The sequence below is a fragment of the Lutra lutra genome, chromosome X, assembly GCF_902655055.1.
Source record: "Lutra lutra chromosome X, mLutLut1.2, whole genome shotgun sequence".
Lineage (NCBI taxonomy): Eukaryota > Metazoa > Chordata > Mammalia > Carnivora > Mustelidae > Lutra > Lutra lutra.
The window spans coordinates 82,447,360-82,475,067 of record NC_062296.1 but is presented as its reverse complement, the minus strand read 5'-3'; the positions used below and the strand labels follow the sequence as shown (position 1 = coordinate 82,475,067).

At 37.3% G+C, this 27,708-nt stretch overlaps 1 protein-coding gene across 5 annotated transcripts in view; it reads left to right on the top strand.

Moving 5' to 3' along the window:
- CNKSR2 (connector enhancer of kinase suppressor of Ras 2) overlaps nt 1-27,708 on the top strand; it is a 282,715-nt gene that overhangs the window by 45,153 nt on the left and 209,854 nt on the right. For all 5 annotated transcript variants that reach the window (XM_047716254.1, XM_047716253.1, XM_047716252.1 and 2 more), the window contains exon 2: nt 6,646-6,809. In XM_047716254.1, the coding sequence (XP_047572210.1) occupies nt 6,646-6,809 (164 nt within the window). The remainder of the gene's footprint in view (nt 1-6,645; nt 6,810-27,708) is intronic.

Genomic DNA, 27,708 nt, shown 5'->3' with positions numbered 1-27,708 from the left:
GAATAATTGCATAATATTTTGAATTTTTATTTCCTGTTTATTAAAGAACATTTAAAAAGCTTGTAAGTGGGGGAGCTGGATGGCTGTCAGTTAACTGTCTGCCTTTGGCTCAGATCTTGATCTCAGGGTCCTGGGATTGAGCCCACGACAGGCTCCACACTCTGCGGGGAGTCTGCTTCTCCCTCTGCCTCTCCCCTCCCTCGTGCTCTCTCTCTCTCTCTCGCTCTCTCTCTCTTTCTCAAATAAATAAGTCTTTTTTGAAAAAAAAAAAAAGCTTATAAGTTTCCTAAAAATCACTTTGAGAACAACTGCTTGTCCAGCCACTCTACCAAATTCTGGATACAAAACCTTAAAAATTAAAAATTATAAAATCATTCAAACATTGTTTTGTGTGATGTGCATTTTAAGGTTGCTATCTCAGATTACCATATGTCACTATTTTAAAACTGAGCAGTTTTAAGCAACTTGATCTTATGTCCGTGGATTACTTTGTCCTCTTTTGTTGTTGGCCTTGATGTAGTGTTATCACTGGATATGTTTTTAAGGACTTTTTTGTGACTATTCTGATTTGATATGTCATAACAAAAATTTGGGAATTTTCATGTAGTCAAATCATACATCTATCTTTTTCTTTACTGTTTCTGGCTCTGGTTTGATGCTGAACCTAGATTTCTTCTAATACCTTTTTATTTTTTTAACATTAAATCTTGAATCTTTTAGGTAGTTGGCACTGTCTCCTGGTTTCACTGCTGATTAAGTTTTCTTCTTTACTTTTTCGTTCTTTCGGTCATATTGTAGAGAGGAGAGTTTTAAACCAGATATTTCTTAGAAATTCGTTTTGAAATTGTCTGGCATTTAAAAATCTATTCTGGTTTAAAATGAAGAACCAGAAACAGATTGTAAGGAAGCTGAATTATTTTTCAAAATGGAACAATTGCATTCCAGTCAAGATTTTTTTTAGTCTCTTAAAGACAAAATTAAATTGTTAGGGAAACAAAGTAGGTCTGAGAAGAGTAGAAATGATGACGATCAGTGTAGTGAGGCTTGGGCTTCTCAGAAGTCTTCCAGAGACCACAGGCATCTGTGATTGGTTTTCCAATGCATCAGTCTACCCACCATGTATTCTTTTTTTTTTTTTTAGATTTTATTTATCTATTTGACAGAGAGAGATCTCAAGTAGACAGAGAGGCAGGCAGAGAGAGAGGGGGAAGCAGGTTTCCCACTGAGCAGAGAGCCCGATGCGGGGCTCGATCCCAGGACCCTGGGATCATGACCTGAGCTGAAGGCAGAGGCTTAACCCACTGAGCTACCCAGGTGCCCCACACACCATGTATTCTATACAGCTTTAGGGAGAATTCTGTCTATAGCCTTTCAGCTCTGCCAATCAGCAGAGGAAAGGAGTCTTTTCAAAGGTAGTTTAATGCATTGGTGTACACTGCCCCAAACTTAGTAGGTGCTTAATAAATAGATGCTGAATGGAATGCTGGAAACATTGTTCCCTGGTCTGGGTCTTTTATATCAAACACCATGAGAAAACATCAGAAGGAAAATTTTACAATGAAACTTGGAGTTTAATATTATTTTCCAAATGTTTGTTGCCTCAAGTTCATTTATAACTGAAAAACATTTTTTAATTAATGGAATAAAATTGAGTCTTTTGGTGTTAGAATTGTAAGCATTTTAACAGATGTATAGAATTATACCACCACCATACCACAGTCATGATACAAAACAGTGTGATCACCCCCCAAAACGCCCTCCTATTGCTTAGCCTCTTCATATTCCCAATCCCTGGCAACTACTAATCTGTTTTCTGTTGCTATAGTTTTGCCTTTTTCAGTATGTAGTATAAATGGAATCATTCAATAACTTATTTCAGAGTTGCCACTTGCACACAGCGTAATACCTTTGGGATCCATCCATGTTGAATATATCAATAGTTCCCTTTTTATTGCTGAGTAGTATTTCATGCCATGCCCCACAGTTGGTTATTCTTGTTCACATTGTTTTTCAGTTGTTAAAACACATACTGCCTTTTTTGTTGTTGGAATTTAGAATTTTCTAGTGGCATATGTGTTTTTGAAGAAAACTTTTCCTTTTTTTTTTTTTTTTTTTGGTTGAACAAAATATAAACTGGAATATAATCAAAAGCACAGCAAAGAGTAAATATACTTAGTAAGGGTGATAGGCAGCTCATCTGTGAATTAAAGCAAGAAATTATCAGGCGATGTCATCTGAGAACTATATGGAAATTGTTAAAGAAATTTTTAACTACGTAGGTTCTAGATCAAAATCTCATTTTTCTAGAATATTTCAGGAATTTATTTTATTAAATATTCTGAGTATGTTAAGTAGCTTGTATATTTACATAGGTTAGCCAGTTTTCCAATAATTAGAATACAGTAAAGTCATTTAGTGCCAAAATGCTTTAGAATGTAATTTCATCCTTTTCAGATGGTTTGGGAAATATCCCAAGATCTTAAATAGGAATTATCTTTTGCTGGATCATTTTTCGTTATGTATCATCCTGTGCATAGAAGAAAAGCATGGTTACATAAGCTTTCTGGCTGTTTGTAATGTAGAAAATGCTTTTATTGTCTATAGTAGTTGTTGCAATTAATACACAAATGCTAACTGATAATAACATCCAAGACTCCTTCCCCCAAAGAAGCCTTAAAAATAAGAAAAGATTTTTGAATTTTAACCTTTTGGCAGGAAGACTCTGACATTTTTTGAATTGGGAAATGGCTTGATTGAAGAGTGTTTTTAGAGATCTGACAGTGATAGACTAGGCAGACTGATGCCCAGAGGAGCAGATGGGCATCAGGGCAGGCTGTACAGCATGAGTAAGCTGGTGACAATGAGATCAGGAATGAAAGGACAGAGCAGCAGCTATTTTGAATGAAGAAATTATGTTCTTTACTAACTGACAAGATAAGAGATTAAATTGGGGAATTATCTAAGGTGGTTCTGAGACTAGAAAAAAGTGGCAGAAATAGAGAAATAACTTGCTTTAGGGAGAATGAGATTGTAAATGAGGCAGTTGAGTCTGGTGTGATTTTGGTCATTGGAAAAAAAGCAGTGTCAGTGAAATAAGGGGAATGAAAACTACATTAGGGGCGCCTGGGTGGCTCAGTGGGTTAAGCTTCTGCCTTCGGCTCAGGTCATGATCCCAGGGTGCTGGGATGGAGCCCCGCATTGGGCTCTCTGCTCAGCAGGGAGCCTGCTTCCTCCTCTCTCTCTGCCTACTTGTGATCTCTCTCTCTGTCCAATAAATAAATAAAATCTTTTTAAAAAACTACATTAAAATTAAGACCTTCTGCCTCGAGTTATCATTCATGTATTTGACTCCAGAAAATAGATATTGAATTAATATGTGTTCATTTTTAATCTCCTGACCTTATTTTGCAGAAGGGACAGAGGTCCTCACAAATCTTCATTTGTTGGTCTTTGTTCTTCACAGTAAATAGTGGCAACAGAACTCTAACAAATGAACTTACATTTTTATTTTTTGCTTTAAATATCAGAGTGTTCTGTTTATAGATAAGAGCACATGTATTATGTATAAAATGGTATATAAAGTAAAGTTTCCTGGAGTAAGGACAGAGTCCTCTTCTTAATACCATTTTAAGTTGGTTTTTAAGATTTTGAACATTAGGGTGCCTGGGTGGCTCAGTCAGTTAAGCATTTGACTCTTGGTTTTGGCACAGGTCATGTTCTTCCAGTCTGGGATCCAGCCCTGCACTGAGCTCCGCACTCAGTGCAGGGTCTGCTTCAGATTCTTTCTCCTTCCCCCTCTAACCCTCCCCGCTCATGCATGCTCTCTCAATCTCTTTCTCAAATAAATAAAATCTTTTTAAAAAAGATTTTGAACATTGAATATAGTAGTTTGCATCTTTTATATCTACTTCCACATATAGTAGATTAATTTATTTTACTCTGTCTTCTGTGATATTGTTGATTTACTGAAAATTTGTGCATCCTTTGGAGATATCTTGTCATCATTTTGTAATCTGTCATTATTTTTGGAACATCTTTCTAGATCCATTATTATGTTAATTCCTCTTCCCTGAAGTTGGTGGAAAGCAGTGTTACTCACTTTGAAAAAGTCAGAGACACATGTCATAGTAATGATTTCAAGCCTTCTTGTTTTAAGGCGTGGTTTTTTAAGACAAAGAATGCATACAGTTTAATGTTTCATTCGACAAAAGTGCACAATTTTCTTCATGGTACACTTGTGTGGTTTTTAGAGTATGGATCAAAATTTATTTTCTGTATGTTTTCTTGAGAATAACAGCAATTTGTAAGTGGAGCTTATAAAATTTACTTATAATTATTTAGAATATTGGTCAACTTAGGGTAAAATTTGGTGGAAAGTAAAGAAATATTTTATGCCACATTAAAGCTTTTTTAAAAAGAGGTACATAACCACTTTTAAAATCTGGTATATATTTGTTCCCATTTTATCTATTGAATAAATGTTACAGTGTTGAAGACTAGTCATAATCACCAAAGAGCTTCTCATTCTTGAAAATGGGACAGTTCTTCTTTAAATAAAATAGTATATGCGTGAGTGAGGAGGTTTTAATTGTTACATGTATGCTGTATAGATCCCAGAATCATGAAGTTCGGGCCTTTAGGCCAATAGTATGATGTATTCATTTTTGTGATTTTTGTAGATGGCTTTTTGGACCATATTTTCTCCATACACAGATTTGAGATCTTGATTGTGACCTTTCAGTCAAAATAACAAAATAAGGTCATTTATTATTTATAGTTCAGGGAGGAAAAAAATTGTATATAAAAGCACTTTATAGTTCATAAATATGCATATTGACACAAAGTGACATTATTATCATTGTATTATAATATCCTAGCTGTGTATTTGCCATATATTTTAAATTTTAAATACAGGAGCCAAGATACTCCCTATATGATGGGGTAATGCATATTGATCTTAAATTAGGCAGCAATTAATGTGATCTCTCCCTTATTTCTCCTCTGCCACATATTATGTGACTTGGTCTGTAACCTTACTAACGATGCTGGTGGTTCTGGTGCTCTAAGAGATCCTTTATCATTCCTTTACATAGAAGAATCATAAGAAAAATCAACTCAAAATAATAGCATTCTGTCTCCTCTTACTCTGCAATGTGTTAAGACATGAGTGCCTCAAAATGCCACATACCAAATGTTCCTTCCCTCCACTCTTATTTTTAGATTTAGCTCTTATCTAAAATGTTCCTGATTTTCTCGACCAGGTGATATAACATAAAATCATGTCTGATTTGTTCATTTTACACTTATTGAGCCCTACTCTGTGTTAGTCACTGTGCTAAGCCCTGGATTTTTATTCAGAAGACACAGTCTTCAACTTCAATGAATTTCCAGGCTATTTATTGGTCATACAGAGATGGGAACAAAATAAAATACAAAGTGGGCATTGTTGTAAAGGAGGTCTGTAGTATAGAATGGGAGATTATGGAGTGTGTCTGGAATAAGTCATATAGGAAGGCAAGGTCCAGATCAGGAAGGGCCTTGAACACTATATAAAGGAGTTCAGATTATATTCTGTCATAAATATGAAGAAACTGAAAAGTTTGAGATAAAGAATGACATCAGAATTTTTATGTTGGGAGAGATGAACTGGAGGGGATAGTGACTCGCAACAGGAAACCCATAAAACAGTTTTAGTCTGGATGAGAGATACTTATGGCCTGATTTAAGATTAAGATCTTTCAGTTTTTGTTAATTGCCTCATTTTCTTGGTGCTCCTTACTTTAAAATCTGGAGAAAAATAATCTTGTTAGTTCAGTTCACCATTTGTTCATCATTTGTATCAGGTTATTTTATAGGTAGTTGAAGCTGACCCATCTGTAGCCTGGCTGTTCACTTATAAAGTGCCCTCAGTAATCCTGAAAAATGTATCCACTCTGGATTTCCCTTTCAAATTTGGGTAAAATCTATATGTTAGTGGATAAGGGAGTACAGTGCAGGTGGGATAAAAAGGTAAGGAACTTGGCTCTGAAGGGAATAACAAACTAGGGGGGGAATACAAGATCTAAGAAATCAAGGAAAGGTTTTTTGTTTATTCTGTTTTTTAAGCTGGCAGAAGTTTGAATACAGGAGTCAGTGGCTAAGAAATGGTTGAAATAAAGAGAGTGTTTAATTTTTTTAATTGTTGAAGTGTGTTAAGGTGGCATGAGGTGGGATTCCAGAGCACAGGAAGATCTATTAGTCTTGTACAGGAAGGAAGGAGAACTCTCCCTCTGCAGTGGGGCTAAAGAAGAAAGGAGGAGTGAGATGTAGGTAAGTTTAGAAGTGGGGAGGACCTGCTTATTAACACACTTTATGAAATAACCAGCAAAGAGAAATGCTTGAGAAGTGAGGTAAAGATTTCCTATAATTGCTGAGGAAAATTCAAATAAGAGTCTAACAACTAGGATATCATGAAGTGGTTTTTTGCCTCCTGCAATCCATATATGGGTTGAGAAAAAGTGGATGATTGAACTAGTTCAGAGTTGAAACAGACTTAACTTGTGACTTGGTAGGAGTTAATGCTTATTTTATTTTATTTTATTTTTTCTGTTTGTTTGGTTCCACTGTTTTTTTTTCATTCTGGTCTTCCATATTTTTCTTCTGCAGGTCTTGATGACTGTTTGCAGCAGTATATTAAGAACTTCGAGAGGGAGAAGATCAGTGGAGACCAGCTGCTTCGTATTACGCATCAGGAACTAGAAGATCTGGGGGTCAGCCGCATTGGCCATCAGGAATTGATCTTGGAAGCAGTTGACCTTCTGTGTGCACTGGTAAGGACATTAAGTGATTGGAAAGGAAAACTTGTATTATTTCTGTTTAAATTTTTTTCCTCTTTTAGTTTTTTTCCTTCTTTTTCTTCTCTTTTTAAAAATAATTTAAATGCAATTAGGAAAAACTCTAACTAGAAGTGGTATTTTCCTCCTTTATTAAATTTGGTATACTATATGGTGCCAAATTAAAACTTAAAGAGGTTTATAACTCAACCAATGACATTACATTTAGTTCAGAAACTTGTGTTAGAGCTCTCATAGCATCATTTGGGATATGCAATTGTATATAATCAGTTATAAAGTCCATTCCCATCCAGAAGTTTTGATTTATGGGGGCCTAGGTGGCTCAGTGGGTTAAAGCCTCTGCCTTCAGCTCAGGTCATGATCTAAGGGTCCTGGGATCGAGCCCCACATCAGGCTCTCTGCTCAGCGGGGAACCTGCTTCCTGCTCTCTCTCTGCCTGCCTCTCTGCTACTTGTGATCTCTGTCTGTTAATAAATAAATAAAATCTTTAAAAAATAATAAAATGTTTTGATTTAGTAACATAAATATTAACAAATCTTATTTTAGAAAAATCATCCTTAATCAAATTATTGAATGTTCTAAATGTATATATCCAATAAAAATTGAATATCATATATTATAAGGTTACTTTTGTTGACATACAAGAGAAATCAATGTCAAAATAATCCTGCAAGATTCTGATAATACACTAAATATTCCAAAAGGAACATAGATTTTTTTCCATGTTAGTTAAGATGACATTTGATTGGTTTTAAATTCTTATAGATATTTGTAAGGGGGCTAGAGCTACAGTGAGATAAAAAAAAATCAGTCTTATAATAATCTATGATTTAAATTAGGCTCAGTCGTTACTGACACTTGTAGGCAAGTAATTTCATCATAACCTTGGTTTATTTATTTTAATAACTTTTTTTAAAGATTTATTTCTTTGGAGGGGGCTGAAGGAGAGAGAAAGAAGCAAACTCCCCACTGAGCATGGAGCCTGATGCAGGGCTCAAACTCACAACCTGAGATCATGACCTGAGCTGAAATCAAGAGTCAGACACTTAACTGACTGAGCCACCCAGGTGCCCCACCTTGGTTTTTCAAAATAAAGTGGAGATAATAACAGTTGGCTCTTGGAGGTATTGTGAAAGCAAATGAGATGGAATTTGTGTGGTGCCTGATTCAGTGCCTGACACACAGTAGGTACTCAATAAGTAGTTAACTATTAAGATGATGGTAATTAACAAGAAATGAGTAAATATTATATATAATTCAAGAGTCAGTGAATATACGAGAATTTGTGTGTCAGATGTAAGATGTATTTCCTGCTGTCTTGAAAAGCCTATGGGGAGGGAGTGACACACAAATAATCACAATACTGTATTATAAGTACTAAAATAAAAGTATGAACTAAGTATTATGGGGCACAGAAGAGAAAATAACTAGCTTTAACTATGACAGATGGGTTCATATTGCAAAAGAAGTGATATTTAAGGAGACTAGAGGAAGATGAGCATGTGTTTGGAAAAACAAGAGGGAAGGGGCATTCTATGTAGATAAAACAACACACTACATAGGCACACAGAGTAAAGAGGATGCCTGGTGGGTTTGACAAAGGTTAGCTATTTTAGACGACAAAATACATGGGAAACAGTGGCAGAAAATTAGTCTTTTAAAAGGCCCAATAGACCAGACTATAAAGTATCTAAACATCATGATAAGAGATTTATACTTTCTAGGGTGGATATTGGAGAACCATGTAGGAATGATCAAATACTTGTTTTAAAAATATAACTGATGGTAGTAAAAAGGAGGGAATGGAGTGGGTATAATCTAAGACCAGATGAATAGTTCGGAAATGTTTTATTTTTTTTTTAAGATTTCATCTATTTATTTGAGAGAGAGAGTTAGAGAGAGAGAGAGGACCACTGGATGGGAGAGGGTCAGAGGGAGAAGCAAACTCTCTGCTGAGCGGGGAACCTGATGCAGGGCTCAGTCCGGGACTCTGGGATTATGACCTGAGCCAAAGGCAGATGCTTAACTGACTGAGTCATCCAGGCACTCCAGAAATGTTTTAAATAATCTACTTAGGCTATGAGTAGGGCTTAAACGAAGGATGAACAGGAATAGAGAAGATCTGGTGAATCTGAGAGGTGAAATAAAGGAGAGGTTGAGAAAGATTCCATGTTTTCTAGCTGCAAAGATAGTGTAGATATTTTGCAATAATGAAGGTGGGCAATAGTAGCAAGAATAGATTTAGGTGGGAATATAAATTGAGTTTCAGATTCATTGAATTTGAGTCATCTCTGAGTTATCCAGAAAGAGATACTCGTCAAACAGTTGAACATACAAATTTGGAGCTTGAGAAGTAGCTGAAGATAGAGATTTGGGCGTCTCCAGGGTATAAGGATTGAATCCATGGAGTGAGAGAGATAGATCACCCGGGGAGGGACTCAGCCCCACCGTGGGGCTGGGAAGGAAGAAGAGACTACAGAGGAGGCTTGCAGAGTGGGCGGAGAAGTGTGAAGACAGCTTCAAAAGCATTGTCACAAAAGCAAGGGGGAGTGGGGTTTTTTTTTTTTTCAGTAAGGAACATCAGTAATACCAAATTTTGCTAAAAGTCAATAGGATAGGCAAGGAAAAAACAACCTGACTGTGCGGCACTGACTGGATCACTTGGTAGAGGATGCGGCTCTTGGCCCTCAGGGTCATGAGTTCAAGCCCCCTGTGTTGAGTGTGGAACCTATTTTAAAAAAACGTATTAGATGGTTAAATGTCTGCATTCTGCTCAGGTCATGATCCCAGTGTCCAGGGATCAAGCCTCAACGTTGGGCAACCAGCTCAGCAGGGAGTCTGCTCCTCCCTCTCCCTCTGCCTCTCTCCCTGCTTGTGCTCTCTTGCTCTCAAATGAATAAATAAAATCTTAAAAAAATAATAAAAATAGACCTGACTGAAAGCACTTTCTAAAGAAGAGTACAATCTGAAACCACATTGATTGACTATTACCTCCCCTTTACACATCTCAATCTTAACCTTAATTGTCATTTCCTCAAAAAAAAAAAATTCTCTAATTATTCCCTCACCACTGGTGGAGGTTAGCCCCTTTCTGTATTCTTTTAATCCTCATCTCATTTTCTAATTAGATATTTATATGTGTATTTATCAGTTTAATGTCTGTTCTTCTGCTAGACTGTAAGCTGTGTGGGAAAAGACACGACGCTTACTAAATACCTAGTGTGTAGCACAGATGCCTGGCAATAGTGGATGCTGAATACTTTTTGAAAGTGGTATTATAAGAGTCTTGAGATGTTTTTTCATATGATAGTTTGGGATCTTCTTATTTTCCTACTCCTGAGATCAGAGAAATCAGCTTAGACTAGAATACACACTTGCGCTCTATCCCTTATCAGAATCAGATCACAGAAATCATGCCAGGTATAAGACATAGTACTCAACATAAGGTAGGAGACCTCATTGCTTTTGTCTACTGATCTCCAAATCTGGGTCATTGTGGCCATGAAGGTGCAACAGAAGTGGCTTGGAGATGAGTGCATGATCTAGCAGTCCTCTACTTGCCACATCTTTCTTTTTTTTTTGAGAGAGGGAGAGAGTGGGGAGGGGCAGGGGAAGAGAGAGAATCTTAAGTGGGCTCTATGCTCAGAACAGATCCTGATGTGGGGCTTGGTCTCACAATCATGGATCATGACCTGAGCTGTAATCAAGAGTTGAATGCTTAACCAACTGAGCCACCCAGGTGCTCTATTGCCACTCTTTTATAACAGTAAATAGTTGGGTGTGTCAGAGTTTGAATTCAGGATGTTATGTTTCATAAGCAGGACTCCTCAGAGATAAGCCACTTATGTGCTGGATTTCGAGCTGTCAGTTTGAAGAAGGAAATAAGATTGATGATTACAGTGCTAACTACAATAGTCTGAACCTCCAGGCAGAGTCTGGCCCATGAAAAATCTCTGCTGACCTAAACTTACATAGAAGATGGCATGAGAGATAGATGGTCTAGACCATTTCAGTGTTGTCACCATAGAGCTGTGGTACATCTCTTCATATGCTGAGTTTTAATTCTTCCACAGTTCTGGGTTTAAGCACCATAGTGTTGCATCCTTTTCTAGGGGGAAAAAAACACACACATTAAATTCATTCTTTCTGTACTTATTCAGCAATAAATTGGTCATATTCTCCAAAGAGGACAAATATTAAATCTCTCTTCCACCACTTCCTAGTGACTATACATCAGCAAGTTAGAAGTAAAGATATCTTCCATTTTATGCAATAATATTTTCCAGTGAATATCAAGTGGATATCTGAGCAATGAATTCTGATTTACTTCTACATACCATTATAAAATTAGGAGGTGAGATCCTTGATCAGCAAGCTGAGTTGACTAGACCAGGAGGTGTGTTGTTGGGAATGGGGAATTATTATCTCTTTAAAACTTTAATATCTCTACGGGTTTTCTACTTTATTCCTTATGTCTATTGTTTTTATTTCTTTGAACAATTATACGGTCATGCTCAAACAGCTATACCACAGGAATTACAAGATGAAAAGGTATAGTCCGTGCCCCTTTTTTAAAGATTTTATTTACTTATTTGATAGAGATCACAAGTAGGCAGAGAGGCAGGCAGAAAGAGAGGGGAAGCCGGCTCCCCACTGAGCAGAAAGCCTGATGAGAGGCTTGATCCCAGGAACCTGGGATCATGACCTGAGCCGAACGGCAGAGGCTTAATGCACTGAGCCACCAGTGCGCCCCATAGTCGGTGCTCTTAAAATGTATACAGTCCAGTAAAGAAGATAATAGTCATTAAAAAGTTATACAGATTTAAAGAGATCCAGGAGAGTTCAGAAGGAATGATGAACACTACTGTGGGGATCCCGGAAGTGTAGGTGGGATTTGCATTGGGAATTGCAGGATAAGTAGATGTTCACCAGACGGAAAGTTGGGGAAAAGTTATCTAGGCAGAAGAAATACCATGTGTAAGACAGAATTGTGAAAGAATATGAAGTGTGCAGAGAGATATGACAATTTTGATTTGGCTGGTGCAGAGTGGGAAGTGATAGGAAGAAAGGCAACTTATGTTTTGTATCACATTATAATTTTTTGCTTAGATTTTTAGGTTCCCTGCTGAGTCCTTAGCACATAGAGGATATTAAATTAATGTTATCTTACTGAATGAAGTTCTCTGCTTTCACCCAGAGCACTGTAATTTTTTTCTCTTGCCTCTGACTCTGAAGTTTCTGTTCTAGTATAAGGAAGATGCAGAACATTTATCAAATTCCTCTGTTTCTTTCAAGCTATGGAATATTTTCATCTGCTTTATTTTAAAGTTAGTCCTGATGGGGAATAAATGTTATGGCAGTTGATGAAAATCAAAGATTTGTATAGTAACTTGTTCATTCATGCAACATATATGTATTTAAGCACCCAACTACATTGTTTGTACCATGTTATTCTAGAAAGAAGTAAGCTGTTCATGATTTGGAGGTGTGTTAACTTTTTCCTGCTGTTACGCTATCATTTAGTATGCTTCAATAGAGAGTACAGTATATTAACTGAAATAGTAAAACCTAAATAAAATATCAATGTATAGCCCTTAATTTATGCTCTGACAGTACACCTGGTTATCGAGAAGTATAAGTGAATCATTTATGACGGGATAAGAACAGTTTCATTTCATTCTTCATGCACTTTTCATATAATAGGTATTTTGCATGAAAATTTAGATGTCTACAATTGCTAGGATTTGTTTCTTTGCAACATAATGCTTGGTTCATTCATCTCAAAATCATTCATTTCTCAAAAATATTCATTAAAGCAGTCCTTTTACAACTCACATTTATAAAGCAAAGTATTATGAAACCTAAACACCTGCTCCATGATGCAATCAAATTAAGAGCTCTGATTAAAATAGCATTGACATTATAAAATATGTGGTGCCAATATTGAATATTTTGTTGTGTTTAGAGAATTCACCACTAGTGAGGATATAGCAAACTTGATCTTCTAAAATGTTAAGTGTATCCCTCATTGTTTCTTGTGCTTTTGCATGCATGTAATTAAAACAGAAGAACAGTATGAACTTAGCACCAATTATTATTGGCTATGTTGAATCAGTGGCTATGTTGAATCCGTGTAGCCACAACAGGTTCCAGGCAGACATATATGTAAACAAATAGGTAACATATAAGACAAAGAAAATAGCTAACTACAGGCCATGTCTAAGCTTTTGTTTTCTTGATATAGTTCTTTCCAAATCAGTAGTAATGCATATTTGTCCCATGCATATCTAGTACAAAGCAAGACTGTAATGAATAAATCTACACTTTTTAAAAGTTGAGGGAATAGGTAGGAGAGAAAGATGGTGGCAAAGTAGGAGGACCCAAGGCTCATCTCACAAAACACACCTAGATAACTATTTCGTCATCCTAAATACCCCAGAAACGACCAAAAAGGGCACAGACCAATCTCCACAACTACAGGGACAGAAGAGGCCACATCATAAAAGATAGGAAGTGTGAAGACATGGTTTAGGGGAGAAACAGATCAGGGTGTTGCAGAGGGAAGAGAGCCATGGTCCCAGAGAAGGGCTACAGAGAGAAGAACACACAAGGGAACACATAATTTAAACATTTCCCCAAAGCCATTGGCTAAGAAAATGAGAGATTAAATTTTGTGTTTTTGCAACCAGGCTTAAAGCTTAGAGTTTTAAAGATGGGGCCCTGAGGGCACTGCACTACTCCTGAGGAGAAGGCAGGCAAACAACCTGGGGGAAAACAGCCTGAATTAGCAATTTGAAAATGCGGGGGGCTGACAGGGGAGAAATTATTCACTCAGAATGCATCCCTGAGAGGCAGCTTTCACAGAGACATCTCTCTCCCTAGGAATAAAGGAGATAGCTAGAGCCATTTCCCTCCCCCACATCTCAGCAGGAACACTGGCTACCTTGTTTGTTTATACCAAACCCCACCCACCACACTCTGGCAGGACTGCCCTTCCAATAAGGTTTGCCTCAGTCCCAGCACAGCAGGACTCTCCCACAGAAGACCAGCACAGACTCCTACCCACACCACATCTCCAGACCAGAGAGTCCTGCAGGGCCTCAGTTCTGGTGGAGCTGGTGTCAGGTCTCATTTGACAGCAGGCCAGGGCACACTTTTAAAACTCTCCATATTCAGCCAGGTACAAAACACTGCCTACAGCAGGCAAGGTGAGCCTCTGCAGATGACTGGCCTGAAGAATAGACAGTCAGAACACAACAGCAAGCACATGAAGCACACACTAGAGACACTCCGTGAAGTGCCAGACCCTGGGCACTATATGACCTCTTCTTCATAAGTAATTACTTTCGGGGCAGGAGACATAATTGACTTTTCTAACACAGAGAAGCAGAGACTTAGATGAAATGCTAAGATGGTGATTTACCCCAAATGAAAAAGAAGATAAGGCCATGGCCAGATATCTAAGCAAAATTATAGAAGTAACAAGCCTGATGGAGAATTTAAAGTAACAATCCTAAGTACTCACTGGGATTGAAAAAAGAATAGAAGACAACAGTGAGACCCTTACCACAGAGGTAAAAGCATTAAAAAAGATCAGATGAAGAATGCAAATAACAAGATTGGAAACAGGCTTGATGCAATAAACAGCAGGCTGGAAAAGCAGAGGAATGAGTTAGTGACCTAGAAGACAAAATAATAGGAAGTAATGATGCTGAACAAAAAAGAGAGGGATTATGAAACACAGGAACATACTTAGGGAATCAGTGACTATATCAAACATAATAGCATTCATATTGTGAGAGTCCCAAAAGAAGAAGAGAGAAAAAGGGGGCAAAAAACTTCTGAAGATATAATAGCTGAAGTTTTCAGCTGGGTAAGGAAAATGGACATCCATATCCAGAAGTCACAAAAAACTGTCATCAAAATCAACAAAAACAAAGCCAACACCAAGACATTTTACTTCAATTTGCAAAATGTAGTGTTAAAGAAAATGTCTTAAAAGCAGCAAAATAGAAGTAGTCCCTAACTTACAAAGGAGAGACCCCTATGGCTAGGTGGAGATTTCTCAGCAGAAACACGGGATGCCAGAAGGCAATGGCAGGATTATTCAAAGTGCTGAATGGGAAAAACCTGCAGTCAAGAATACACTATCCACAAGGCTATCATTCAGAGAAGAAGGAGAGCTAGAGTTTCCCAGACAAAAACTGAAGAAGTTCATGACCACTGAGCCAGCTCTACAAAAATATTAGAGCGGACTCTTTGAGTGCAAAAGAGACCCAAAATGACAAAGACAAGAAAGGATCAGTAGAAATCTGCAGGCACAATAACAAAACAAGTAATAATATGGTACTAAATAGATATATATCAATAATTACTTTAAAATGTAAATGGACTAAATGCTCCAATCAAAAGACACACGATGTCAGAATGGATAAAATATCAAGACCTGTCTATATGCTACCTCCAAGACTCATTTTAGACCTAGAGACATCTGCAGATTGAAAGTGAGGGGAAAGAAACAATTATCATGCAAACAGATGTCAAAAGAATGCAAGAGTAGCAATACTTGTATCAGAAAAACTAGACTTTAAAATGATGGCTGTAAAAAGACACAATGAAGAGTAGTATATAATCATAAAGGGAACAATCCAACAAAAAGATATAAAAATTTAATTATTTATGCACCCAAATGGGAGCACTGACATGTATAAAACAATAATAAATATAAAGGAAAGAGAGGAGCAGAAGACAGAGAGTAAGATGCCTAAATTTCAGCTGGTCCCAGGAATTTGCTAGATAGTGATCAAACCATTCTGAACACCTACATATTCAGCAGGAGATCAAAGAGAAATAGCAGCAATTCTATGAACAGAAACATGACCACTTTCTGGAAGGTAGGACATGCAGGGAAGTGAATCTGAGGTGATATATGGGAAGATAGACTGTGGAGGGGAGGTGGGGGGAGAGAGCCTCTATCAGCCAGCTCCCAGCAATTGACAGATTACTGGGGCACAAAATCAGAAGTTTTAGAAGTCTGCTCCACAAAGCGACCTTATTTCAGTGGCTAAGCAGTGTGGAATCCTCACTGGGAAAGTGTGGTCTCAGGACCCTCAGGGTCACAGAAATACCAGGGTGCCTGAGTGTGGCAGCACTCCCAGGTATCAGAGCAGGGAAGCCAGCTGCAAATGGAATCGAGGAGTGGCCTCTCAGCTTGGGGTTGCCAAAAACTGTGATCTGAGGCAAAGTCAGGCCACTGCTCTTCGAGCAGGGACTCCACAAATGGCAGATCCAGAAAGCCTCCCCTTCCTCCCCACAGGAGGAGCGGCACAGGAGCATGCTGCAGGAATCTGCTGGGTTTGGAGACTCCAAACAGGGTCATGTGCCAGAGATAGAAATCCCTGGTCACAGGTTGGGTGTCGTTTTTACCCTTTTAGCATTTTTGTTCTCTCGTTCATCTGTTCTTCTCTGAACAAAATGACAAAATGAAAAAAAAACTCACCTCAGAAAAAACGAAAAGACAGTATCAACTGCTAGGGACCTAATCAATACAGACATTAGTAAATATCAGAACTAGAGTTCAGAATGACAATTATAAAGATACTAGCTGGGCTTGAAAATAGCATAGAAAACTAGAGAATCCCTTTCTGGAGAAATAAAAGAACTAAAATCTAATGAAGTTGAAATTTTAAAAAAGCTGTTAATGAGGTGCAATAAAAAATGGAGGCTCTTACTGCTAGGATAAATGAAGCAGAAGAGGGAATTAGTGATATAGAAGAACAAATAATGGAGAACAAAGAAGTTGAGAAAAAGATGAACAACTACTAGATCATGAGGGGACAATTCAAGAGATAAGTGATACCATAAGACAAAATGATATTAGAATAATTGGGATCCCAAAAGAAGAAGAGAGAGAGGAGCAGAAGGTACATTGGAGCAAATTATAGCAGAGAACTTCCCTAATTTGGGGGAGGAAACAGGCATCAAACTCCAGGAGGCACAGAGAAAGCTTCTCAAAATCAATGAAAATAGGTCAACACCCCATCATCTAATAGTAAAACTTAAAAGTTTCAGAGACAAAGAGAAAATCCTGAAAGCAGCTCAGGAAAAGAGGTATGTACCTACAACAGTAGAAATATTACATTGGAAGAAGACCTATCCACAGAGACCTGGCAGGCCAGAAAGGAATGGCATGGTATATTCAGAGCATTAAATGAGAAAAATATGCAGCCAAGAGCACTATATTAAGCTAGGCTGTCACTGAAAATAGGAGAAATAAAAAGCTTCCAAGAAAAACAGAAACTAAAAGAATTTGCAAACACCAAACCAGCCCTACAGGAATTATTGAAAAGGGTCCTCTAAGCAAAGAGAGAGCTTAAAAGTACCACAGACCAGAAAGGAATAGAGAAAATATACAGTAACTGTCACCTTAGAGGCAATATTATGGCACTAAATTCATATCTTTCAATAGTTACATTGAATGTAAGTGGGCTAAATGCCCCCAATCAAAAGACACAGGGTATAAGAATGGATAAAAAAAAAAAAAAACAAGACCCTCCAATATGCCTTCTGCATGAAACTCATTGTATACCCAAGGACACCTCCAGATTTAAAGGGAGGAGGTGCAAAATAATTTACCGTGTTAATGATCATCAAAGAAAGCTGGGGTGGCAATCCTTATATCAGACAAATTAGATTTTAAAACAAAGACTATAAAAAGGATGAGAAAGGACATTATATCATACTTAACGGGACTGTCCGGCAAGAAGATCTAACAATTTTAAATATCTATGCCCCTAACATAGGATCAGCCAATTATATAAACCAAGATATAGATAGATAACAAAATCAAAGAAACACATCAACAATAATACAGTAGTAGTAGAGGACTCTAACATGCCCCTCACTAAAATGGACAGATCATCTAAGCAAAAGATCAACAAGGAAATAAAGGCTTTAAATGACACACTGGACCAGAGGGACATGAAAGATACATTCATAACATTCCATCCCAAAGCAACAGAATACACATTCTTCTCTAGTGCACAAGGAACATTCTCCATAATAGATCATATCCTGGGCCACAAATCAGGTCTCAACCAGTACCAACAGATTGGGATTATTCCTGCATATTTCCAGACCACAGTGCTTTGAAACTACAACTCAACCACAAGAGGAAAGTTAGAAAAAACAAATACATGGAGGCTAAAGAGCATCCTACTAAAGAATAAATGGGTCAACCAGGGAATTAAAGAAGAATTTAAAAAAATTCATGGAAACAATGAACATGAAAACACAACTGCTCAAAATCTTTGGGATGCAACAAAGGTGGTCCTAAGAGGAAAGTATATAGCAATACAAATCTTTCTCAAGAAACAGGAAAGGTCTCAAATACACAGCCTAACCTTACACCCAAAGCAGCTGAAGAAAGAACAGCAAATAAAGCCTAAACCCAGCAGTAGAAGAGAAATAATAAAGACCAGAGCAGAAATCAATGAACTAGAAACCAGAAGAACAGTAGAACAGATCAATAAAAGTAGGAGCTCTGTTCTTTGAAAGAATTAATAAGATTGATAATCCCTGGCCAGACTTAGCAAAAAGAAAGGAGAAAGGACCCACATAAATCATGAATGAAAGAGGAGCAATCACAACCAACACCAAAAAATACAAACAATTATAAGAACATATTATAAGCAACTTTATGCCAGCAAATTGGACAATCTGGAAGAAATGGATGCATTCGTAGAGACATTTAAACTACCAAACTAAACCAGGAAGAACAGAAAACCTGAACAGACCCAAAACCAGTACGGAGATTGAAGCACTCATCAAAAATCTCCCAACACAAGAGCCCAGGGCCAGATGGCTTTCCAGGAGAATTCTACCAAACATTTAAAGAAGAATTAATACCTATTCTTCTGAAACTGTTCCAAAAATAGAAATGGAAGGAAAACTTCAAAACTCATTTTATGAGGCCAGCATTACCTTGATCCCAAAACCAGACAAAGACCCCATCAAAAAGGAGAATTACAGACCAATATCCTTGATGAACACAGATGTGAAGATTCTCACCAAAATACTAGCCAATAGGATCCAACAATACATTAAAAGGATTATTCACCACAACCAAGCAGGATTTATTCCTGGGCTGCAAGGTTGGTTCAACATCCTCAAATCAATCAATGTGACACAATACATTAATAAAGAAAGAACAGGAACCATATGGTACTCTCAGTAGATGCTGAAAAAGCATTCAACAAAGTACAGCATCTTTTCTTGATCAAAACTTTTCAAAGTGGAGGGATAGAGGGTACATACCTCAATATCATCAAAGCTATCAATGAAAAACTCACAGGGAATATCCTTTTCAATGGGGAAAACCAGGAGCTTTTCCCCTAAGGTCAGGAATATGGCAGAGATGTCCCCTATCACCACTATTCAATATAGTACTAGAGAGAAGTCCTAGCCTCAGCAATCAGACAACAAAAAGGAAAAGCATCTGAATCAGCAAAGAATAAGTCAAACCCTCACTACTTGCAGATGATATGACACTTCATGTGGAAACACAAAAACTCCTCTCCAAAACTGCTAGAACTCGCTCAGGAATTCAGTAAATTGTCAGGATATAAAATCAATGTACATAAATCAGTATTATTTCTTTTTTTTAAATTTTATTTATTTATTTGACAGACAAGTAGGCAGAGAGGCAGGCAGAGAGAGAGAGATTGGAGGAAGTAGCTCCCTGCTGAGTGGAGAGCCCGATGCAGGGCTCGATCCCAGGACCATGGGATCATGACTGAGCCAAAGGCAGAGGCTTTAAACAGTGAGCCACCCAGGCACCCCAAATCAGTAGCATTTCTATAGATCAACAACAAGACAGAACAAAGAGAAATTAAGGAGTCAATCCCATTTACAACCGTGTCCAAAAACATGAGATATCTAAGAAGAAATCTAACCAAAGAGGCAAAGAATCTGTACTCAGAAAACTATAGAATACTCATGAAGGAAATTGAGGAAGACTCAAAGAAGTGGAAAAACATTCCATGCTCTGGATTAGAAGAAAAATATTGTGAGAATGGCTATGCTACCTAGAAACAATCTACACATTTAATGCAGTCCCTATCAAAATACCATCAACTTTTTTCAAAGAAATGAAACAAATAATCCTAAAATGTGTATGGAACTAGAAAAGACCCCTAAGAGCTAAAGGAATGTTGAAAAAGAAAACCAAAGTTGGCAGTATCAGAATTCCATAATTCAAGCTCTATTACAAAGCTGTAAACATCAAGACAGTATGGTACTGGCACAAAACAGACACATAGTTCAGTGGAACAAAATAGAGCCCAGAAATAGACCCTCAACCCTAGGGTTAACTAGTCTTCATCAAAGCAGGAAAGAATGTCCAGTGTAAAAAAAGACAGTCTCTTCAACAAATGGTTTTGGGAAAATTGGACATACACATGCAGAGAATGAAACTGGAACATTTCCTTACACCACACACAAAAATAGAATGGATGAAAGACCTCAGTTGGAGAAAGGAATCCATCACAATCTTTGAGGAAAAACACAGGCAGCAACCTCTTTGACCTAAGCTGCAGCAACTTCTTCCTAGAAACATCACCAAAGGCAAGGGAAGCAATGGCAAAAATGAACTATTGGGACTTCATCAAGATCAAAAGCTTTTGCACAGCAAAGGAAACAGTCAACAAAACCAAAAGACAACTGACAGAATGGAGAAGATATTTGTAAATGACATATCAGATAAAGGACTAATACCCCAAATCTATAAAGAACTTACCAAACTCAACACCCAAAGATCAAATAATCCAGTCAGGAAATGGGCAGAAGACATAAACACATTTCTGCAGAGAAGACATCCAAATGGCCAACAGACACACGAAAAGTGCTCCACATCACTCAGCATCAGGGAATTACAAATCGAACCATAGTGAGATAACACCTCACACAGGTCAGAATGGCTAAAATTAACCACTCAAGAAATGACAGGTGTTGGCGAGGATGTAGAGAAAGGGAACCCTCTTATGCTGTTGGTGGGAATGTAAGGTGGTGCAGCCACTCTGGAAAACAGTATGGAGATTTCTCAATAAATCAAAAATAGAATTACCCTACAACCCAGCAATCGCACTACTGGTATTTACACTAAAGATACAAAGGTAGTGATCCAATGGGACACTTGTTCCCAATGCTTATAGAAGAAATGTCCACAATAGCTGAACTATGGAAAGAGCCTAGATGTCCATCAAGAGATGAATGGATAAAGAAGATGTGGTGTGTGTGTGTGTATATATATATATATACTTATATGTGTGTATATATATATACACACACCTACAATTGAATATTATGCATCCATCAGGGGAAAAAATGAAATCTTGCCATTTGCAATGATGTGGATGTACCTAGAGGGTATTATGCTAAGCGAAATAAGTCAAGAAAGACAAATAAATGATCTCTCTGATCTAAGGAATTAAAGAACAAGACAGAGGATCATAGGGGAAGGGAGGGAAAAATGAAACAAGATGAAACGAGAGAGGGAGACAAACCATAAGAGACTCTTAATCTCAAGAAACAAACTGAGGGTTGCTGGAGGGAGAGGGTGGGAGGGATGGGGTGGCTGGGTGATGGGCATCGGGGAGGGTATGTGCTATGGTGAGTGTTATGAATTGTGTAAGATTGATGAATCACAGACTTGTACTTCTGAGACAAATAATACATTATATGTTAATAAAAAATAATAAAATAAAGGAACTAGTTGATAATAACGCAATGATAGTAGTGGACATTAGTACCCCCTTACACCAATGGACAAATTATCTAAACAGAAAACGCAAGGAAACATGGATTTGAATGACACACTGAATGAGATAGATGTAACAAATATATTCACAACATTCCATCCTAAAAAATCAGAATACATGTTCTTTTCAAGTGTACATGGAATATTCTCCAGCATAGATTACACATTAGATCACAAAACAAGCCTCAATAAGTTCAAAGAGATTGAAATCATATCAAGCACCTTTTCTGCCCGCAACACTGTGAAGCTGGAAGTTAACCACAAGAAAAAAAGTTAGAAATATAAATAAATGGAGGTTAAATACATGTTACTAAACAATGAGTGAGTCAGCCAGGAATCAAAGAAATTTAAAAATACATGGAAACAAATGAAAATGAAAACACAATGGCCCAAAACCTTTGGGATGCAGCAACAGTGGTCCTAATAGGTAAGTATGTAGCAATGTAGGCCTACCTCAAAGCAGGAAAAATCTCAAATAAACAACCTAACCTTACACATAAGGAGCTAGAAAAAGAAAAACAAATGAAAGCTAAAGCCAGCAGAAGAAAGGAAATAATAAAAATTAGAGTAGAAGTAAATGATATAGAAACTAAGGAAACAGTAGAACAGAGCATTGGACCTGGAGTTTGTTCATTGAAAGAATTAATTACATTGATAACCTTCTAGCCAGACTTACCAAGAAGAAAAGAGGAAGCACCCAAATAAATAAAATCACAAATGAGGGGGCAAAATAACAACAACTGCCTTGTAAAAGCAATTATTAAGAGAATGTCATGAAAAATTACATAGCAATACATTGGACAACCTGGAAGAAATGGTTAAATTCTTAGAAACATAAACTACCAAAACTGAAACAGGAAGAGAGAGAAAACTTGAAGAGACAAATAACCAATGAAGAGATTGAATCAGTACTCAAAAATCCCCCAACAAACAAAAGTCCAGGGACAGATGGCTTCACGGAAATTCTACCATACATTTAAAGATAAGTTAATACTTATTCTTCTGAAACTATTCCAAAAAATAGAAAAGGAAGAAAAACTTACAAATTAATTCTATGAGTTCAGCATTACCTAATTCCAAAACCGGATAAAGACTCCACTAAAAGAGAGAATTACAGGCCAATATCTCTGACACTGTATCTCTGACAATACATTAAAAAATTCATGATCAAATGGGATTTATTCCTGAGTTGCAAGAGTGGGTGAATATTTGCAAATCAATGTGATACATCACATTAATAGAAGAAAGAATAAGAACCAAATGATCATTTCAGTGATGCAGAAAAAGAATTTGACAAAGTACAATATCCATTCATGATAAAAATTCTCAACAAAGTAGGTTTAAAGGTATCATACTTGAACATAATAAAGGCTATCTATGAAAATTTCACAGCCAACCTTATCATCAGTAGGGAAAAACTGAGAGCTTTTCCTATTCAGTCAGACATAAGACAGGGGTGTCCACTCTCATCACTGTAATTTAACATAGTACTGGAAGTGCTAGCGAAAGCAGTCAGGCAACATTAAGAAAAGGCATCCAAATTGGCAAGAAATAAGTCACATTTTCACTATTTGCCAATGACATGAAACTCTCTATGGAAAACCTGAAAGACTCCACCAAAAACTGCTAGAACTGATAGAGGAATTCAGTAAAGTCACAGGGTACAAAATCAATGTATAGAAATCTGTTGCATTTCTATACACAAATACCGAAGCAGCAGAAAGAGAAATTAAGGAGTCAGTCTCATTTACAATTGCACCAAAATCAGTAAGATGCTAGGGATAAACCTAACCAAAGAGGTAAAAGATCTGTACTCTGAAAATTGAAAAATACTCATGAAAGAAATTGAAGATGACAGAAACAAGAGGCAAGATATTCCATGCTTGTGGGTTCGAAGAACAAATATTGTTAAAATGTCTATACTACTCAAAGCAATCTACACATTTAATGCAGTTCCTATCAAAATAACACCAGCATTTTTTGCAGAACTGGAACAGTCCTAAAATATTTGTGGAACCAGAAAAGACCCCGAATAGCCAGAGCAATACTGAAAAAGAAAAGCAACGCTGGAGGCATAGCAATTCCAGACTTTAAGTTACATCACAAAACTGTAGCCATCAAGACAGTAAGGTACTGGCACAAAGACAGACACATAGATCAATAGAACGGAATAGAAAACCCAGAAGTAAACCTACAACTGTATGGTCAGTTAATCTTTGACAAAGCAGGAAAAGAATATCCAGTGGGAAAAAAGACAATCTCTTCAACAGTGTTGGGAAAACTGAAGAGCAACATGTGAAAGAATGAAACTGGACCACTTTCTTATACCACACACAAGAATAAATTCAAAATGGATTAAAGACCTAAATGTGTTATAGACCTGAAACTGCAAAAAACTAGAGGAGAACATAGGTAGTAGACTCTTTGTTATCAGCCATAGCAACTTCTTTATAGGTATGTCTCCTGAGGCAAGGGGGGGAAAAAAGAAAAATAAACTTGGGATTTCATCAAGATAAAAAGCTTCTGCACAACAAAGGATACAATCAACAAAACTAAAAGGCAACCCGCAGAATGTGAGGAAACAATTGCAAATGACATATCTGGCAAAGGGTTAGTATCCAAAATATATAAAGAACTTAAAAAACTCAAACTCAAAAAACAAATAATCCAATTAAAAAATGTGCAAAGACATGAACAGACATTTCTCCAAAGAACACATCCAGATGGCCAACAGACACATGAAAAAGTACTTAACCTCACTCATCATCAGGGAAATACAAATCAAAACTACACTGAGATATCACCTCACCCCCGTCAGAATGGCAAAAATCAATGACACATGAAACAACAGGTGTTGGTGAGGATGTGGAGAAAAGGGAAACCTCTTGCACTGTTGGTGGGAATGCACACTGTTACAACCACTCTGGAAAACAGTGGAGAGATTCCTAAATAAGTTAAAAATAGAACTGTTCTATGATCCAGCAATCACATTACTAGGTATTTACCCAAAGAATACAAAATACTAATTCAAAAAGATTCGTGTACCCTGATGTTAAGATCAACATTATCTAAATAGCCAAATTATGAAAGAGTCCCAATTGTCCGTCTACTGATGAATGGATATAGAAGTGCTATGTACATACAATGGGATATTAACTCAGCCATCAAGAGTCTCTTAAATATAGGAAACAAACTGAGGGTTGCTGGAGGGGAGGCGGAAAAGGATGGGATAATTTGTGATGGGCATTAAAGAGGGCATGTGATGTGGTGGGCACTGGGTGTTTTATGCAACTGATGAATTATTACAGTCTACATTTGAAACTAATGATGCACTACATGTTGGCTGATTGCATTTAAATTTAAAAAAATAATAAAAATAAGGAAGAGAATGAAATCTTGTCATTCCCAACAACGTGGATGAACTAGAGTATATTATGCTAAGTGGAGTAAGTCAGATAAAGGCAAATACCATATGATTTCACTCACATGTAGAATTTAAGAAACAAAACAATCAAAGGGGCATAAATAAGAGAAAGGAGAGACAAACCAAGAAAGACTCTTACCTGTAGAGAATAAATTGTTGGTGACCAGAGGGGTGGTGGCTGGGAGGATGGGTGAAATAGGTGATGGGGTTTAAGGAGTACACATGTTGTGATGATCACAGGGTGATGAATGGAAGTGTTGAATCACTACATTGTATGCCTGAAACTAATATAACACTGTATGTTATCTAACTGGAATTTAAATTAAAACTTTTAAAATATAAAATTTGAGTCGGTACTTATTGTCTGCATACTTCTGGACCAAAGCAAAGGAGTGTATTATTCACTTGTCACTTCTTGATGTAGGAGGCACGGGAGCATGATTTACTGGTGACTTAGTGAGACACAGCACATCATCTGCTTTCATGAAGGAAATAGGAAGAAAATCTATATATTGTCAGTAATTGATTTTGAGTTATTTAGAGTTGAGAACTTTGATGACAAAAATTAACTTGAGATCAACTAATCTATCCCTTATGTTAAAATAATACCATACAGACACTTGTATACAGATAAGATTCTAACCTATTTTTATAGTCTTATAGAATTTTCTTCCTTTTTTTTTTAAGTTAAGTCCCTGTGTGGGCGTGAACCCTGAGATCAAGACCTGACCTGAGATCGAGAGTCAGCCACTTAACTGACTGAGCCACCCAGGCACCCCATTGTCTTGAGAATTTTCTTAAAAATGCTTTTGAGGGGCACCTGGGTGGCTCAGTGGGTTAAAGCCTCTGCCTTCAGCTCAGGTCATGATCCCAGGATCCTGGGATCAAGCCCCGTATCAGGCTCTCTGCTCAGTGGGGAGCCTGCTTCCTCCTCTCTCTCTCTCTCTCTGCCTGCCTCTCCGCCTACTTGTGATCTCTCTCTCTCTCTGTCAAATAAAAAAAATGCTTTTGAGTTATTGGTTTAACTAGTTTTATTGTATTTATTTTTATTAGTTTAACGAGAATTAATTTTAAGAATTTCCTCTCCATCCTCTACTACACATCTTTTGTCTCTTCTTGCCCTCTATATTCCTCTGTCCTCCTCGTCTTTCCCTCTGGTCCATGTAGGATATTTCTTTAGTAGATTTCCAATTTAGGAGAAGTTCTCTCAGGATATCCTTCTAGGTTTTCTCCCCAAGATTTTTTTTTCTCTAATTCTTGAGTTGTATTTTAAAAAAAATTTTAGTATCATCTTAAATTTTGAAGCCTTCAAAGTAGTTTTACTTTGACTTCATATTTTTATTTATAAGATCTGTTATTCTTTTTACATTATTCTGACCCTTTCTAACAAAATATTGAGATGCTAGTATATATAAAGGAAATTAATGTTGTATGGCAACCAATGGCTATACATTACAGGTTGATTGATTAGTTTCCTCTCTAATGAAATTATTTATTTGAGCTTCTTTAAGAAATTGTTATGATGAAAATCATTAATACACAAAAATGAAAAATGAGAATCCTTTTATACTTTAGGGAAGATGCTTTAACACAGGGGAAAACTTCTGAAAATGGTTTCAGGAAAGCACTTCAGATGTGTCATTGAAATTTAGTTCATAGAGTCTCCAAAGGGCAACTGGGAATGAGCTTTGGAGGGGACCAGCTCATGTTCCTGACCTTGAAGAAGGCCTTTCCCTTCCTCCAGTGAGTGAGTGACATGCATATTCCGATGTAATTGAAGATCTTAACAGGGGGAGATTAATTTTGATTACCCAGGTGGGCTCTAAATCCAATCACAAATGTCCTCATGAGGGAGAGGCAGAGGGAGATTTGGTACACACAGAAGAGGTGGCCATGTGACCTCAGAGGCAGAGACTGGAGTTATAATGGCCACAAATCAAGGAATGTCCACAGCTATCAGATTCTTTTTGAGGCAAGGATTAGAGCTCCCAGAAGCATGTATCTGCCAACACTGTGATTTTAGCCCAGTGGTAGTGATTTGGATTCTGATCTCTAAGAGAAAATAAATTTTGTTGTTTCAAGCCAAATTAATAAATAAAGAAGTTGATATAAATTGCTCTTATCTAGTCATTAGAGAATATCTTCAATAAACTTATAAAAGGATTTCCTTCTTAATATACTGACAAGGTAGATAAAATCTCCCAAATGTTTCAGATAATCCATGCTCAGATGCAAGAGAATCTGAATAGAATGTTTTTTTGTGCAAAGAAAATCTTTTGACTTGAGAGAATATTGCAATTCAAATTTAGTAGTGGGTATTTTTTTTAAAGATTTTATTTATTTATTTGACAGACAGAGATCACAGATAGGCAGAGAGGCAAGCAGAGAGAGAGGAGGAAGCAGGCTCCCCACTGAGCAGAGAGCCCGATGTGGGGCTCGATCCCAGGACCCTGGGGTCAGGACCTAAGCCGAAGGCAGAGGCTTTAACCCACTGAGCCATCCAGGTGCCCCGTAGTGGGTATTTAATATACTATGTTGTGTTTTTTTTGTTTGTTGTTTGTTTGTTTTTTAAAGAGATCCATGGGGCACCTGGGTGGCTCAGAGGGTTAAGCCTCTGCTTTCCGGCTCAGGTCATG